The 16,843-nt window shown below is 38.1% G+C and overlaps 1 protein-coding gene across 1 annotated transcript in view; it reads right to left on the bottom strand.

Moving 5' to 3' along the window:
- The window catches only part of NWD2 (NACHT and WD repeat domain containing 2), a 51,339-nt gene that overhangs the window by 10,979 nt on the left and 23,517 nt on the right, over nt 1-16,843 (bottom strand). The window contains exon 3 of the mRNA XM_054290095.1: nt 14,399-14,515. Within this exon, the coding sequence (XP_054146070.1) occupies nt 14,399-14,515 (117 nt within the window). The remainder of the gene's footprint in view (nt 1-14,398; nt 14,516-16,843) is intronic.

Raw genomic sequence — 16,843 nt, 5'->3', positions numbered from 1 at the left:
AATGCAAATATATTAGTGCCCTAAAAATGTAAGTGAGCATGTTTGTAAATAATATCTAAATATTCATTATTTTTAAACCACTTGTCATAATGAGAAGCTGTTTTAAACTCTTCCAGTAGAAGAACACCCTGAAAATCAATAACTGATGAGGATGAAGCCTGCTTCACTGATTATAAAAGCAGGAAGCAGCAGGACACCTTGCTGAAGCCAGCTATGCGGGCACACAGCACTCCAGGGGCTCACCATGGCAGATGCTGCAGCCCCAGAGCAGGCATCAGAGCAGTGCCCCAACACCTCCTAATCCTTCCAGGGAAAACCAGCCAGCTCAGACCACACCTGACATTGTGCAAACTGACCTGGCTGATTTCTGCCTGGAGCAGACTAGGGAGAAGTCATGAACCACCATGCTGGCTCTGATGGCAATCACTTGGCACCCTCCAAAAAGGAGCACTGGCAAAGAGCTGGTGGACAGGAACAAGTCAGTGTCTGCCCACTGCCCAGGAGGAGCAAAGGAATGTAGGAATTGTGATAGTTCGTACAGCCCAGGATCCAGTTTCTGACAAGTCACAGCATCCAAGTCCTTCAAGAAGCTTCTCCAGTAGAGAGGCTTTGGGGGAAAGTTGAGTTTGCCTGGCTGCCATTCAGATCCCACCGTGGCTCCATTCAAGGCACACATCAAGGAGTCACGAGAACAGAATGAATGTGTTCAGCAACTAGAATTATATAATAATTAATTTAATGAAATAAAATGATCCAGTATTTCCATAATCTAAATTTATTTTTGATTTGTGATCATTCCAGCTAGTAGCTCCCTTCAGAGAGGGCTATGCTGCTTCAAATAATGAGATGGATGGGGAAAATTTCAAAGCTTTTACTGTTCTGATCTATTCATAGAGCCCTGTAATTTTGGAACTCTGAAGCTGCAGAGGTTAAACAAAATATAGTATTATTTTCCTTCTTCATTCAAGTGAGGTTAATAACTTATATCATGGTGAATTGGAGAGCCTTTTCACATTCAGGTTGACATAGAAATCTCATAAATTTCTCTCAGAGGAGCTTTTACCTTGTTTAGAAATTATTACTTAGAATTCATTAGGCTCCACTTTTTCTAAATGTAAGTCCAGTGGATTCAATAGACAGTTCCCTCAGCAAAGATCAATAACTGGGCCCTTCATTAACAATACTAAAATGTCAACATTATTATGTCTGATTTTAATGCACTGCATTTAAACAACTAAATTTGTTTTGGAATTATTCTGTGTACTTTTCTGCTTCTCTGGTACAGGTTATGCTGTTCTCTCTTCACTGTACTATAGTTAAATAATGACTGGTTTTACTTTAAAATGAAAAGACAAGACTTTTTTTATACCTCTCATCTGTCATTTCAAAAGACATTATGTAAATAATCTTGTATTAGGGATTATCCTCATGACTACTTGAGCAAAACACAATAAAAAAGAATTTTGACATGATCCAGCAAACCCAGCAAACTAAATACAGTGCTGAGCAGGTGTATCATTTAGAGCAGGGTCATCCCAGGCACTGCACTGCAGCTGTGTTCCACAGAAGTTACCTGAGGTTCTGGTATTAATACCTGACTCAGTGTGATCATTTGAAGAATATTCTGGTAGAAAATTTTATGAGGTAGAAAACTCTTAATGGAGCCACTCCTGTGTTTTCTGGTAACTTCAGACCAGCCTCAACCAGCCTCAGCCCAGTTTTACTGGCCCTCTAATGGAGGCATTGAAACAAAACCCTGTTTTACTGGAGAGTACAGAAGTGACTAGCACTGGTTTTCTGCAGGACTGGGGTATCACAGCCCAGCCTGGGAGCAGGAGGCATGCTGAGTAAGTGCAGCTGTTTTCTACTGAGAAACTAATGCTCAAATGCTGGGTTACATTACGTAAACACACCAGGCTCATGGGGAACAGCTCTTCACCCAAATGCACCTTCTCTAGATGCACTGTATGGTTTCCATTAGCAGTCGCACTAGTAAATTAAAAAAAGACTAAGGACTATAAACAGACAATATGTATTTGCTGGAATTTTAATCCACTTTGTTTCTAAGGCTGCATGACAGCCTTAGGATGGGTGCATTTGCAAGTACAGGCTGTGAACACTGCATCTTCCCATGTTAGAGGAGAGGCTTGGAAGTACCTCCTTCTCTTCACTCTTTTGGTGTCATTCTGGTTAAATTCCTATATATCTGTATAAATGTTATATATCAGGGTACCACAAAGCCACTGCAACCTTAGAGGCCTCAATGAGAAGCTCTGAACTGCACTTTTCCTTCAGGAGCTTCAGTGTCTGAACTGCATCTGTGCCAGAGGCTTGCAGCAGCCTCTGGAAATATCTGCCCCATCTCCATTTCCCTATACATTCAAGTAAATATAGATTTCTTCTTAGGAAAATGAAGAAAAATGAAGCAACAGGATTGAAAGTAAACAGAATTTCTCACAATCTTCATGTTGTTTCACACTTAGTCTGTAAACAAGAATTACCACTATTTCAGATCCTTTTGAAATATATTATAGTACTCAACAGTAAAAACCCAGAACTTCAATTTGTGATGACAACATTGCAGCGTTTTGATGATTATTATAGGCAATTATTTTTAAAGGGAACAGTAATGTTTATGCTGTGTTCACTATCAATAGTTTTATATGCAGGCTCATGAACCAACATCTCCCACCTGATGAGTCATTTTCCTCTAATAGTAAAACAACAAATTAAAACTCATGTGATTGAAGGTGGTTGAACTGTATAAAACGACCAGGCTGACAAATGTATAAAACCCTCAGCAACCATTTGTGTCTAACAAAACTTTACAGAATTAGCACAGAGCAGCCTCAGCAACAGCCTTGTTAGATGTCACAGGATCATAGAATGGGTTTGGTTGGGAGGGACCTCAAAGATGATCTACTGCCACGTCCCCAGCCTTGGGCAGGGACACCTTCCAACAGATAAGGCTGCTCAGAGCTGCATCCACTGTTGTTCCCATCAGGAGCACTTTGTTGAGGCTGAAATCACAATTAAATGAAGGTTAAAAAACTACTGTCTGTACAATGGGAAGTATTTTTCATTCTAATATTCTTGGTGTAGAAGGAGATTGAAATTATAGGTGCAGTCACAATAATGACCAAAAGGAGGACACAATTTGATCTTGAGGTATGAGGGATTCACATGGCATGTCGTATGATTAGTTCAGACATCATCACTAAAATATTAATGAATTCTGATGCCATACATTATCTTAAAGCAGAACAAGCTGAAATTTTAGATATATTTAATTCCAGCTAAGATATTTGGTGGTAATTTTAATAAAAAACAGCTGTCAAATAACAGCAAATTATATTAATTACTGATTGGTTTAATTAATCTTTTTTAATGAAATTCTATATTGACATCTGCAAATGAAGCCATTTGAGAAGTCAGATTTGTAATGTTTTATGGAGTGGTTTCAGGTACTTGACAGCTTAAGAGCAACACATTTTTTGCCATTTTGCCAACAGAGATCTGATCCAATGACCTTTTGCTGAGTTACTGGGAACCAGTCCTTTGTCTTGGTCTTTGTGAAGATGTGACACTGAAGTGCATACCTATGGCCTCTCTGTCTGTTCTCAGAGCAGTCCTGGATTGCCATCTTTTTCAAGCATAAGGATTCAAGAAATTATCTTTGAAGGAATCAAATCTAACCACAGCTAATTTTTAAACTTAATATACTTCCTTGTGTACAGCTAACCACTCCTTAAACAATCTGGTTTTGCAAGATCCATGAGAATTTACAAGTACCACTGTCCCCATGCGACACAGGAATTAAGTGCAGGGAATTGCGGCTAGGCCAGGGCTCAGAGCTCGGACAGGTGTGCAATGGTTAGTCATAACCACAATAGCGGAAGCTACGTTTTCCTAATTCTCAGCTCTGTCCTTCTTACAGAAACTGCTCACTACTGAAGGAGGAAAGCCCTGACCCCTTGTGATGACATCCTGAGTGACTCACATTTCAGCCTGCTCAATTAATACAAGCTTAGACTAAGATCACTTATTCAAAGAGGAACGGCTCCACTAGAACAATGAGTATCTCACATTATTGAAGAGGTGCTCAATGCTTCACGCTGTGGGCTGAGATTTGGAGGGATTTAAGAGATTAAAAACACCATGGGGGGTATTAAATTCATCTGTTGTCAGGGGTTGGGAAAGGCTGGTCTTACTGATGTCCCAGAGGTGTCCTTCTACCATTCCCAGGAGAGCTGTGGATTGCAGTCTGGATCATGCCATGCCTCAGCAGGAAGCCTCACACAGAAATTTGGTGTAGCTTGTGGGCAACCACCTGGAGCAAGGCATGAAATAAGAAAGCACATCCATGGTGCAAAAGCCCAGTTTCAAAATGTCCCCTGAAGTGGAAGGACAAGTCTGTGGTCACCAGGTATAAACCCCATTCAGGCCTCAGAGAGTGAATGATGGGGTCACAGTCACACCTCAAAACCCTGCTACTGCAGCTCCTTTCTGTGCAAGCAATCTCATAGCACTGAACATTAGCTACTGAATATTAACTGCAACAGAAATGTGAATGTTATCTTTCCACAGTTTGCATGACTAACAAGGGCTGCAAAGTCCTCTGGATCCCTCTCTCCCCTAGGTCACTTACTATTCATTGCCTTCTGTTTATCCTGGGGTTAGAGACCTAACTCCCTCAGCCCTTGCTTCTGGGCTTCCTCCCTTTTGTACCAAAACCTTTTTTATGAAATAAAACCTTTCTTTTCTCTTTAAAGCCATACATTTCAGTCAAATAGCCATATTTTCTCGGACAAATACGTTTTTTTCTCTACTGCTACTGGGATGTTCACACACACGTTAGCTGGTAAAATATATAGTTACTATGCAGTGGATCAGGCTTCTTTAGACAAAAGAGACACATAAAGAATAAAAGTAAGTGAAATATTGACATTTATATTCGGCACCAGGCTTAAAAGACATCAGATGTAATCAAAATATTTTTTCTAAAAAGCATACTTACTGTAATCAGATTACAGTACCCCTCAATTTCTTTCAGTTGCTATATTTGTATGTATGGAGACAGAATCACTTCAGCATCACTACAAGAAATGCTCCATTGTTTTAAAATCTTACTTTTTACATGCATGCTGGCTACATTCCATGTCTTGTCCTTCATATTGAATTTGGAGGTGGTCAGACAGCACATTTGCACGTGCAAACCTGCCCAGGAAGCCATTCAAGTTAAGGAAGGCACACAGAACTGTAACATGTCAGCATGTTTACCCTCCTTGTCTGCAAAAATGTGGGATTAGCCAGTATAACCAAATATACAGTAAACCACATCTAGAAAATCTGAAACAAAGGGTCAGTATACCAGTTTTTAAGGGCCTTTTATTTAACATCCCATCCTCAGAAATTTAGTACAACTATAGCCCTTTCTGGTTTCTTGCAGGTTTATGATAACTATGTTTTAACAGTATCCTGTAGAAGTCATTTATGTGATATAAAATGTGCAGGTCCAGCCAGACATATTTTGGGGAAAAAAAAAAAGAAAATTAAAATAACAGGATTAGCTGAGTCTTTGCCTGCCAGGCCTTGAAACCAAGAATTTACTACCAAAAAACAAACAAAAAAGAATGTCTTATTTTATTATTTTTTTATAACTTAAGGGAACAATAGCCAACTTATTTAAAATTCACAGCAGAACTGCTAATGGCTAAACAATAGTGAATCATCAGATCTAAAGCCAGAAAAGTATGTTTACTTCAATTTATCTCAATGGAAGGTACATGTTAATTGCTTGTTAGGGCAAACTCCAAGCTGTTGTACCAGAAACTGAAACCAAGGTGAAGAAAGCTGTAATGCTATGCTTAAATGAAGCCAATTTTTTGGAAGCTGGAGTTCCAGAGTAGCTGGTGCCCAGCAGATGTCCTGAAAATAACTGCCTCTACTCCTTTTTATTGTACTTCTAGCTGCAATGAGGTACAGTGTAAAGACCTCATGACAGAAACACAGGGAGAATGTCCTCCACATAAATAAATACATTTGATGGCTCTTCTTGCCTATCAAAGGTGGAAAGTTATGTTGCACTGGTATTAAGTCTCCCAAAAATACTACCACTAGAAATTAAAAATATGAAAAAACCACAAAAATGTCATAATCTCTGATTTCTGGGATGTACAGGTCAAAATGTCTTTTAGAGCAGCATTTTTCTTCTCTGCCAAAAGCTGTAAGGCAGTGCAGCTAATCAGACAGTATATTAGAGCTGCTGCAGATCTCTTAAATCCTCTTTCCTTCTTTTACTACATCTCAGTATGGAAACTTTTAAGTTCCTGATACTTTTGCCAGTGACTCAGACCGTCTATCCATAAAATGAGGCTAGTGATAGCTTGCAAAAGAAGGCTTTTATTTTGAGTATTTCTATTTTGATATGCAAAGGATGTGTATTTATGTATCAGCAGTGATGGAACTGTTATTTTACACTGTTTTTCCTTTTTAGTTTTTAGGGAAAAATTATACCATAGGCAGTATCAAACATTTTCATTTGCTTTTTCATTTCATTTGCTTCAACCTATGGAGATAGGTTGAAGTTGTGAATAAATAGAATTAATTTTAGAACTTCAGCTGACTGTAGAAAACACAAGAAATACAATTTTTAATTGAAGTTGCTGAAGTGAATAGGAAACTGAAGGCATAATAAAGATGTTTCTGTACTGAGAATTGTTTTTCCACCTGCCCGGATATATATTTATGTTCCCTGGCTTAAGAAATATTGCAGTGTGTTATTTCACAGAACCTTGCCCTAATTTCTGTTTTCCCTTTTTCCCTGGAGGCACTGCAGGAGCACCCTGGGGGGTGGACTATATGAGTATCATAAACTCAAGACAGGTCTTGGTTTCAGTTTCATGAGAAACAAAAAGGATTGTTGAACTACCTTGTAAGAAAACTGACTGCAATTGGGACTGGAAGGATGAGGTGCAAGTGCTGAAGCGTTTTGCTGTGAGTACAGTTCCTGACATAAAAGGTGTAGAAAAGAAGAAAATGATGGTGAAGTTTCTTGATGCTTGACCTGTCTTTCAGAAAACTAGAGTGGCAAAACCTGGCTGTAAATGAGCCAATTCCCTCAACTCTGAACTTCACCCACAGTACCATATTTTTAAATCTCAAAGCTTTCCCTAGTGGTGGGGATGAAATAAGGATGAGTAATTTCTCAGGACATAGTGTGTAGGAGCTACCAGTCTATCATACAGAGTGAACGTGCTTCCTCAGAAGAAATTCATGACCTACTTCCTTGATACAGTCTGCTTCATCAGAACTCTCTCCTGGCTGAGAAAGTATCTATGGTCTTTCTCCACAATCTCCCTGTCTTCTACAGGGTCATGCAGCACCAAATTCATTTTGCTGCCTTTTCCTTCACTGCTTATTATTGCTGGGTCTTTGATCAGCCTGAGCATAGATGCAGGTGAGAAAATCAGTCAAAAAAATTATAATTAGGGAAGAGGTCAGTGAATAAAGATAGCATAGAGAAAGAACTGGAGATTTTGCCTACCTCTGCCTAAAGATCTGAGGTGCTCACTCACTCTGATTCTCCTCCAAACAAACGTGTTATTCTCACTTTGCTATATTTTTGAAATTGCATGGGACATTTCTTGACAGGCATGTACATTTTCCTTTCAAATAAAGCTCAGGACCTTGCAGGTAATTCCTGCCACAGTCCAGATTTCTGTCAACTCTCTGACAGGTCCTGTAACACTTGACAAGAGTGGAACTGGGTAGAAAAACAAATCAAAAGGGTTAGGTTTACTAAAAGACTGGTGCACATAGCCCAGACAGAAGTCAATAACCTTGTCTGTGGAAATCACAGAGAATGGGGAATGCACCTTTGTTGGAAACAGTAAGGAGATCAATATTGTCTTTTTGAGGAAGGCACAGTGGTGTAAACTTCCTTGCTTTGTAAAATAATCACAAACTCATCTAAGCCAGAAAGAATTGTGATTTGAAACCCTGTCTTGCATCTCACAGGCAAAGAGTGGCTAACAGGGAAATGGAAAAGCTTCTCCTACTGCTGTTTAATGTGCCCTCCTGAGTACCCAGGGACACAGATACCATGGAGTCAGAAAGGAAGAAGATACTCTGAGCCCATCAGTGTAGTCCTTGGGAGGGCAGGGCACTGGCTTCTGGGCCCCAAACACTTGAGTCAAAAGCTGGCACTCTTCCACATTCTTACTGAAATATTTTGTATGCAAGAAGGGGCTGTCTCTTTTATTCTCTATGAAATATGATCTTTCTTTTATTTATCAAAAAGGTGGCTTAGTTTCTGCATTCCCATTTTGGAATGGTATTTATTATTAAACAGTGAGGCAAAGAGCTTACATCGAGCTAAAAATGAAATAGTGCCTTTCTATTGGGATATCTTCATGACTTTTCTAACACTGATTTTTACACAGTAGGTTATTTGACTTACAATTAATGGTAAGCATACAAACAGTGAATGTTAAGTACTGCCCTGCAGGTAATGGGTCAGATCATTAGCCAAAAGTTTAAAAATTCTGCAGCAGATGTCCATGGAAATGAAAAAAACCAGCAAAAGTACATAAATGCCACTCACCTGAATGAAAACACTGTCTTGCCTGTGCCATGCACTTGTGTGACTGAGAGGCAGAGGATACAGACTGCCAAAGCACGTGGCCAGATGGTGAACTGTGTTTCCAGCCATGAGCAGCACTGGTGTACTAAAGCATTTTAAAACCATTTCAAGCATTAAAGTAATTTCTGTACTATGCAAAAGAGCTAACAAGAAAAGAACATGTAATTTACTCACAATAATTGCAGTCTCCCTAGTTTTCTAAGCAAATACTCTGTGCTTCATTTTTTCAAGGTGGAATGAAATAAAAAGTTACTCTGTGAGTAACATGTATTAGTTGATAAAATGCATGTTACTATGCATTGGATCAGACTTCTTTAGACAAAAGAGACCCATAAAGAAAAAAAGTGAAATATTGACATTTATATTTAGCACCAGGCTTAAAAGACCTCAGATTTAATTTAATATATGCTAGGTGCTAGCAGCACTATTAATATCTCTCTTTGAACTTACCAGCTGCCTGCTAAATATTGTAAAGTATGCTGTTTCCTTACACAGAAATAGCATTACAAGGTTTAGAATCCCCTCCATCTCTCTCATTTCTGCAGAATAGCTGATGCTGGATTTTTGACCCACAGATTCATTTGCAGGGCAGATCATGACATTTAACTGATTACAGTACTACCTCAGAAGATGGTTTGGTAAAGTTCTTGAGGGTCATGAGAAAATAAATTGCATAAATCTCATGCAGCCTATTTCTCCCTCTACACATTACATAGAATGATGGAAATATGACTTCATGTTAATCGTATTCTGCCTAATGTGGTCATTCATATTAAATATAATACTTAACCTTTCTGGAACACAGCACCAGAAATTGTATTTATATCAAGAAAAAGAAGTACAGTGGCTTAGTAGAAAATATGTGCAGTCTTCTGACTGAAAATGCAAGTTATTTTTAGACTACATAAAAACCCATGCAGTTTCTGTGTTACATGGAAAAGCTGTCTGATCAATCTTGTACCTGTTTCCAATGGGCCAAGTATAAAAAATGGTTAAGTATTTAAGATTTAGAGAATCAGAGATGATTCACAGGAAAATACACTCCCATCCCTAAAGCAGATGAAGGAATTCACTTACAATAGCTTAATCATGTAATACCACCTCAGGCTTGATTTTACTTTCTGTGTGTATGTGTTCTTCAGAGCCAAACTATAGGGAAAGGGGTAGATATGCTTTGCCTTTTAGTCTGGAGGCTGTGAAAGAAGAGCAAAGTTTGCTGGGGGGGAAAGTTGCATATTTTGTCTTTAAAACTGAACACTTTGTTTTGAAGGGTTTCAAAATACACAAAGCTCTACTTTGATTATTTACAGAAGAACCTTTCCTGTTGGCCAAGTCCATCTAAAGCAGGATTAATACTGCAGACATGTACTTTACTCCAGATCAATGCCAAGAAGTCCTATGGAGCCATTCCTGATATGACCCCAAATCCACTTATATCAGAGGGAGTTCTTGCTTGGATGGTCTTAAAATCAGAGTGAGAAGAAAAGTAACAATTTGGTATTTCTTTCTTGGAATTTACTTTACTGGAAGAAGTGGACTGTTCTGCCATGTCTGGCTCCACGTATTTATCCTCATACACTTAAAAACAAACACATAAAAATAAATAGAGCTGTGTCCTGGGGGAAAATGAAATACTGAAATGCCCAAGCACAGAAAACTTGTGCTGAATTCCCTAAAAGCACTGGGTCCTTAGCAAACCCCCTGAACTGGATGTTTTAGTATAGATACATTTGACTGACTTTTGCCTCCCTAACTTAAAGTGTGTGTAGAATTTCCCAGGAAAACAAAAGCAAAATAAAACTTAGGCATTCCAGACCCTGTGTGTACTTAGTTTTTACATTAGGAATAAACCTCAGAGTAACAACAGAACTGAAACTGGAGTTGATGAGATCCAGCAGAGCAGTAATAATATAATTTGGAATTTTCTCTGATCTGGAATGCACTCAAAATTAATTATCAACCATTTGTACTAAGAAGAGAGACAGCAGCAATATATTTCATGGAACAATTAAAGAATGCGTTATACAGAAGAACACAAAGACACAAATACTTGAAACATGCCACTCCATAATTTACCATACTTCCTCTTCAATTTCAGTGTGATTTAAGGACATGCCAAATATTTTAAATTGCTAATATTCTTTTAAAATCCTACTGAAATTCCAAATTTATAATGCTAGATTCTTTAGGTCTGTGGAAGTTGAAAGAGTGTTATGCTTCCCTAGGAGCTGTTCAGGAAGGGATTCCTGTGTTGCTCCTGAATTCAGGCCTGTCAGTTGCTTCCTCCTGCCCTTGCCCTGGACTGAAAGTGCAGAAAAGAGCTTTTACACATCCCCAATAGGTCTGTGGAAAGAGGAGCTGCAGAAATTCTCTGTGGGTACCTCAGCAGACCAGTGAAATCACAAAGCCTGATGCAAGAGCTCAGGTTACATTTGTTTAGATGTGGCAACTCTTGAGGACATGGTGAGACCCAATTCAAAATATTTGGTGATTCTTCATCTTGGAGTGGTCACCTGTTCTCTATCAGCAAACAAGGAAGAGAACTGGTTACGGATGCCATGAACAGATTCAGATTAAGAACAACCTGCTGGCAATTTGAGAGGGCTAATGTAAATTTCAGTTGCTGTTCAGAGTACATTGAGAATGTTTTTAATATTCTTTGGCCCAGATGTTTTAAATGATAGGTGGAGATAATCTTTAAGGTTTGCACAATCCCAAGCATTAACTGAGCAAACCTTTACAGGTAAAAGACTGACCTTTAATTTCCATTTATCTTTTTCATTTTACAATCTTTCAGGACATAGTCATGCAAGGACAACAGTTCAGGCAGATGGAAAAGCACCTATGTGTTATAATTTTCAGGATGTATGTAAATGTAAAGGTTCGAGTGATGCAATAAATCAGTTTTTTCTTTGGTATTGTTGTGCAATATAGAGTTTAAGCAGTTCACAATTTAATAAATATACTGCATTTCAGTCTTCCCATGTAGATTCCAAAGACAAGAAATCTGCATAAAATTTGTACGAAAAGTATTTTCCACTCATAAATGAGTCTTCATAAATTATTCTGTAGATCAAAAATAGCACAGTATGTATTTACCTACAGTAAAAGCTATGAGTATTTAAATCATTTAAATGATAATATAATAGGCACTGATTTTATACAGCAGAAAGAACCCTACACAAAAACCACAACCTAACAAATAACCCCAGCTTAACCAAAATCCAAACAACTTCCCTCTCCCTTATCTGAATCAAGTATTAGTAGAGGTTAGGCAGCAGTTAAGGGAAGAACTGTACATTCCCAAAGTCAGTGTTCACAGGAAATTGGTTTTGTATTTTTATCAGAACAGTCTCCTCCTTGTGCTTATGTGTTAATTTTGATTATATTGTTTCATATTTGGAGAAAAGCTTGGGACTTCTAACTCATTCACTGCACTAATTTAAGGACTGAATTTCATTTTCTCTCCATTCGATATTACAATGCAGGCAAAAATTGCCATAAAAAAACACTTTCTAAAATCAGTATATATCAAATAGCTAATTCTGAATAGTTCCATTTAATCCCAGATCTGTATCTCAATTCAAAAAGTGGTAATTGATAACTAAAAAAACCCAAAAAAATCCAACAAACCAAGCCAACAAAAAAAAAAAAAAAAACAACCAAAAAACCCCACCAGCTGAAAAGAAGTGGCACATTTTATAGAACTTTCTCAAGAAATGGCAGGTTGCCCAAAGCCTGCAGTGCCAAAGTCAATTTTTCATTATGTTACTATAAATTAAAAATAATTCTGCTTGCTGCAATAGAATCATCTCCAATTTTTGTTGTAAATGAAATAAGCCTCATCTCACTATGGTACAACAGAGAGAAAAAGAAATGTGCATAAACAGATTTCTGTGGTTTTGCCAGTCTAGTCACTGGGAGTGCTACTACTTTGGCCCATACTTGGAAAACCTGAAATAAACATTGAAGTCATTGGCTTACTGCAAGCTCTTTGCTAACTGTTTCATTCTGTTTAAAAATTCTGATTCAGCTTGATTTCTTTAGCAACAATATCAGGCAGGCAGTTTTTAAGAGCTTCAAGACTCTGAGCTGCTAAAATATGCAGCAATATTATGTGACAAGGTTTCCTTCACTATCAGAGATTTTACAAATCATGTCTAAGGACACTGGGTGTTGCTACATGAAAACCTCCATGCCCTTCTGTTCCAACTCTAGTTTTTTCATCAAAAGGAAGATAGAAAGTGGAAAAATAAACCCAGAAAACTAAATATAGTCACACAAGACGAAAGCTACCCAAACTCTCTAGAGATCTGGGCCAGTGTGTGCTTGTGAAAAATAGTGTCATGACAGCATCAAACCCAGCCCAGACTCTGTACTCCAGATGCTGGGTTCTTATGGTGAAGCCTTTGTTCTCCGGGGCTCTGAAGCTAAACAAGAAAGTGAGGCAATCAGGTGAATGAATAAGAGCCAGAGAGATGGTTGTAAGGGTGTGATAGAGGTACAGAATGACATGTGCTACAGATTGTTCCTTGTCTGATCTTTGGCATGGAGAGAAGCGATCTCCAGCCTTCACAGCAGGCATGTGTCCTGCTTTGACACAATTTGTATCCTTTCCATCCCACTGGATACAGTTCACAAAATCTTTAACATTCTTCACTTAAAAAAATAATCAAGGACTTGCAGTTTTTTCTCTGCCTTACTATTACAAGACTAAGATTTAGAGCTGACTTAGCTACGTTTAGACACAAATGAGAAAAACTTTGTACTTTTTGTAAAGTATTTTCTTAGCAAATATAGAAGTATAGAAAGGAAAATTTGGGAAGTGAAAGCATGGTGTTAAGACTGTTTTGCATTGAAGTCTAGCGAGTGACCATGGAGAGAATAATCAGTTGCACATCAGTATATCAGAGGGGGCCTTATCACTCTCTACAACTTCTTAAAGGTGTTTGTAGTCAGGTGGGGATTGGTCTCTTTCTCCAGGCAACAACTGACAGAACCAGAGGACACAGTCATGTTCTGTGTCCTTGGCTGCACCGAGGGAAATATAGGTTGGATATTAGGAAAATTATTTTTACAGAAAGAGTGATCAAGTACTGGAATGGTCTGCCTGGGGAGGTGGTGGAGTCACCATCCCTGGATGCGTTTAAACAGAGACTGGATGTGGCACTCAGTGCCATGGTTTAGTTGAGGTGTTAGGGCATGGATTGGATTCAATGACCTTGAATGTCCCTTCCAGCCTAGTGATTCTGTGATATCACACACTCAGAGCCTCCTCAGGTTGTCACTGACCTCCAGTGTTTTCAGTCTCTAATACCTGCCATACTAAATTGTCCTGGGTTTGTGACATGAAACAGCAAATGCTGATCAGAGCAGATAGTTCTTTGCTGCTGCTGCTTTTTTTGTAAGTCTTTCTAGGCCAGCTGATAATGCATGTGTGAGAAGTACCAAGAATTAATTAACTGTGAACTCCTTAAACAAGTTGTCAATAATTCTGTTGTGATAGAAGTACAGTCATACCCATCTTGCTATGAGGACTGATCATTAAAGATCCTTCTTTCCTCTCCACTAATACTGAGTAATCACTGTTAATCTACAGAGCTGCATAGGGAAATATTTGCACAGCAAATGCACAGCAATGAGCATAAAGTATTTTAGAAAGAAGAAAATCACGCATTTGTTACTGAATCATGCATGTTAGGATAGATAATGTTATCTTTTTCTTGTAAGGTAAAACATTATTTTTATACCCACAACAAAACATGGACCTGCAGAACTTTTCAAGCAATCTTCAAGCAGCTTCATGCGAGTCTTCTGCAGCTCAGGACTGTCCCATTCATCTGCTTCAACTCCCCAGTATAAGTCTATGACCTGGAAAACAGAATGCAACAGAGTTACTTATCATATGGTCTTTCTACCAATCAAATTGAAAATGAGCTTTGCCAACATCCTGTGCACTAAGCTTTGCTCTTCTTGTGGTAAAATGCAATGAGTTCTACATCCAGTCCTTACACAGACTGGAAAGGTTTCCTCATACAAATGAGAATTCAAGCCTCTTACTTTCCCTCCCAGACAGTCCCTCCTGGGACAGTCTCTCATTTCACAGTCATGTGGAGATTAGCATGACAAGATCTTGATTTGATGCAGCCTTTTATTTGGTACTAGATTGCATATAATGGGTAGATAAGAATAATGAGAAAGAATTGAAAAAAAATCCTGGCTCCATGAAAATTAATGGGAATCTCACTGTGAATCACAGTCAAGACCATGACTTGACACACAGTGCCACTTGTATCCACAGGATACAAACTCATCCTGTGCACATGGCTCAAAAGAAAGAATAACAATGGTTTCACATTATCATACTTCCTTTGTTAGCTGATCCTCGCACTTTGGAAGCAGAGATTGTAGAGATATGCCGTGGCAGAGAGCTTGCCGTCCAGCCTTTCATATTTAGCTACAGACTCAGTTTTATGACCCTAATTAGTTACAAACAGGCTCCTGGAAGAAACGATTCATTTTATACTTATTTGAACAAATTAAGTTATGACCTGTGATTTCATTTTAACTAAAAGGCTAAATTCTTACATTGGGAAATCAAATTTAAAAAGATAGTGATCATATGTATGAATTACTTTTGGAACAAAGCTCATGGTACAGGCCACTAATCTCTCATTTACTACTGATTCTTAACATCTTGTATGCAATTTTAACAAAAACAGTCTAAATAGATAATTAAAAAAAAACCAATCAAAATTGTGTTAATACATGGTTAGCTGTTGTCCAAACAGATTATAAAATTAGTCTGAAGATTTAATATGAGAACTAATCATGAGTTGATGTAAAACTAAATTTCGGCAGTTTTTCAGCTGGTTAATCTTGGGAATTTTCTCCTACCAATACCAAAGTGTAAGACCAAATCCTAGAGCTATTTATGCTGATATGTAATTGCAGCATCAATAGTTTGATTGATTATTTCTGCCTTAAAAGTTTGTGACTCATATCAGTGTTGGCTGCAGCAGGCACATTGTTACCAAACATGACAGGTAGTGTCCTGTGTGACTCATGAGGAGTGAAAAACCCAGGTATGGAATGCATTGACTGTAAATGAAGGTATTGAGTGCATTTTCTTGACAGTCTAAGTGTAGCTTACACTGCCAAGAAAATACACTCAATATCTTTACTTTTTACAGAAACTCTGTTGAAAAATTTTGCAGGAACATGCATTTTCTGCTCTACAAAACTGCATTTCAAATAACCTTCCTATTTTCCTCACTTGCACAGATTTCTTTCCTGTCCTTTCTTTTTAGTCTCATTAGGAAAAAGAAGTGTTCCCTTCTTCCTCTCTACTTTCTGTTATTTATTAATGCAACTTTATTATTGAACTTCACATTGTATTAATCTGTGATTACTTGCGTGATGTATGATAAAACTTAAATATTCTCATTATAAAGTCCTTCAGATACCAATCTTAGCATACAGTAAAGAATGTTTTAATTACTTGTTGAATGAATTTATTGGGCTGCTGTAGTTCTTATGAAATGTGAAAGCAATTTCTATTTTAATTAACTGTTCAGAAATCACATTAATTCTGAAAATGTGAAGAAGAAGCTCCCTGGAGTACCAGACAATTGCAGGGGCTCAGCGGCTGTTTGCTATTTTATGGGGTATCAGTTTTTGTGCATAGTATCTTAACATGATACAATTTGATCCTGCAAGAGTAAGTATTTTACCAAACAAACCCCTGAAGACACCAAAAATTTCTAAGTAAGGTCTCATCAGTTGATCATTATGCTAACTAAAATAAATAGGATTTACAAAATTAAAGAAATGGAACAAGGAGACAATTATATCTGATTCTGAAGCATGTTTTTACTTTTATTTGGAAAACATTGTGCCAAACACTCAATCAAACTCTCAGCAAGGCTGCCAAGGTCATATGACAACTAGAGCCCTCTGCAAGAGTTCCTTACCCACCGTGGACTGACACTGCTCTGGTTCAGTCCCACACGAGTCACCTAACAAGAGACTCTTCATTCATAATTCAGTGTTTCCTTTTGCTCACTTTAGCTTTTGTCCTACCAATCCTACAGTTTCACAGATTTTGCTTAGGAGATAAAATTATTTTTATCACTTCCAAGAGCTTAAAAAAGAACTACAATTTCCATTCATGCAGAGTTCTACTTTCCTTCTACCATA

This window comes from Melozone crissalis, unplaced genomic scaffold, assembly GCF_028551555.1.
Source record: "Melozone crissalis strain CALT ecotype California unplaced genomic scaffold, PUWL_Pcris_2 ptg000006l_1, whole genome shotgun sequence".
In the NCBI taxonomy this organism is placed as follows: Eukaryota; Metazoa; Chordata; class Aves; order Passeriformes; family Passerellidae; genus Melozone; species Melozone crissalis.
Note: the sequence above shows the minus strand (reverse complement) of the source record. Positions and strands in the feature narration are given on the sequence as shown.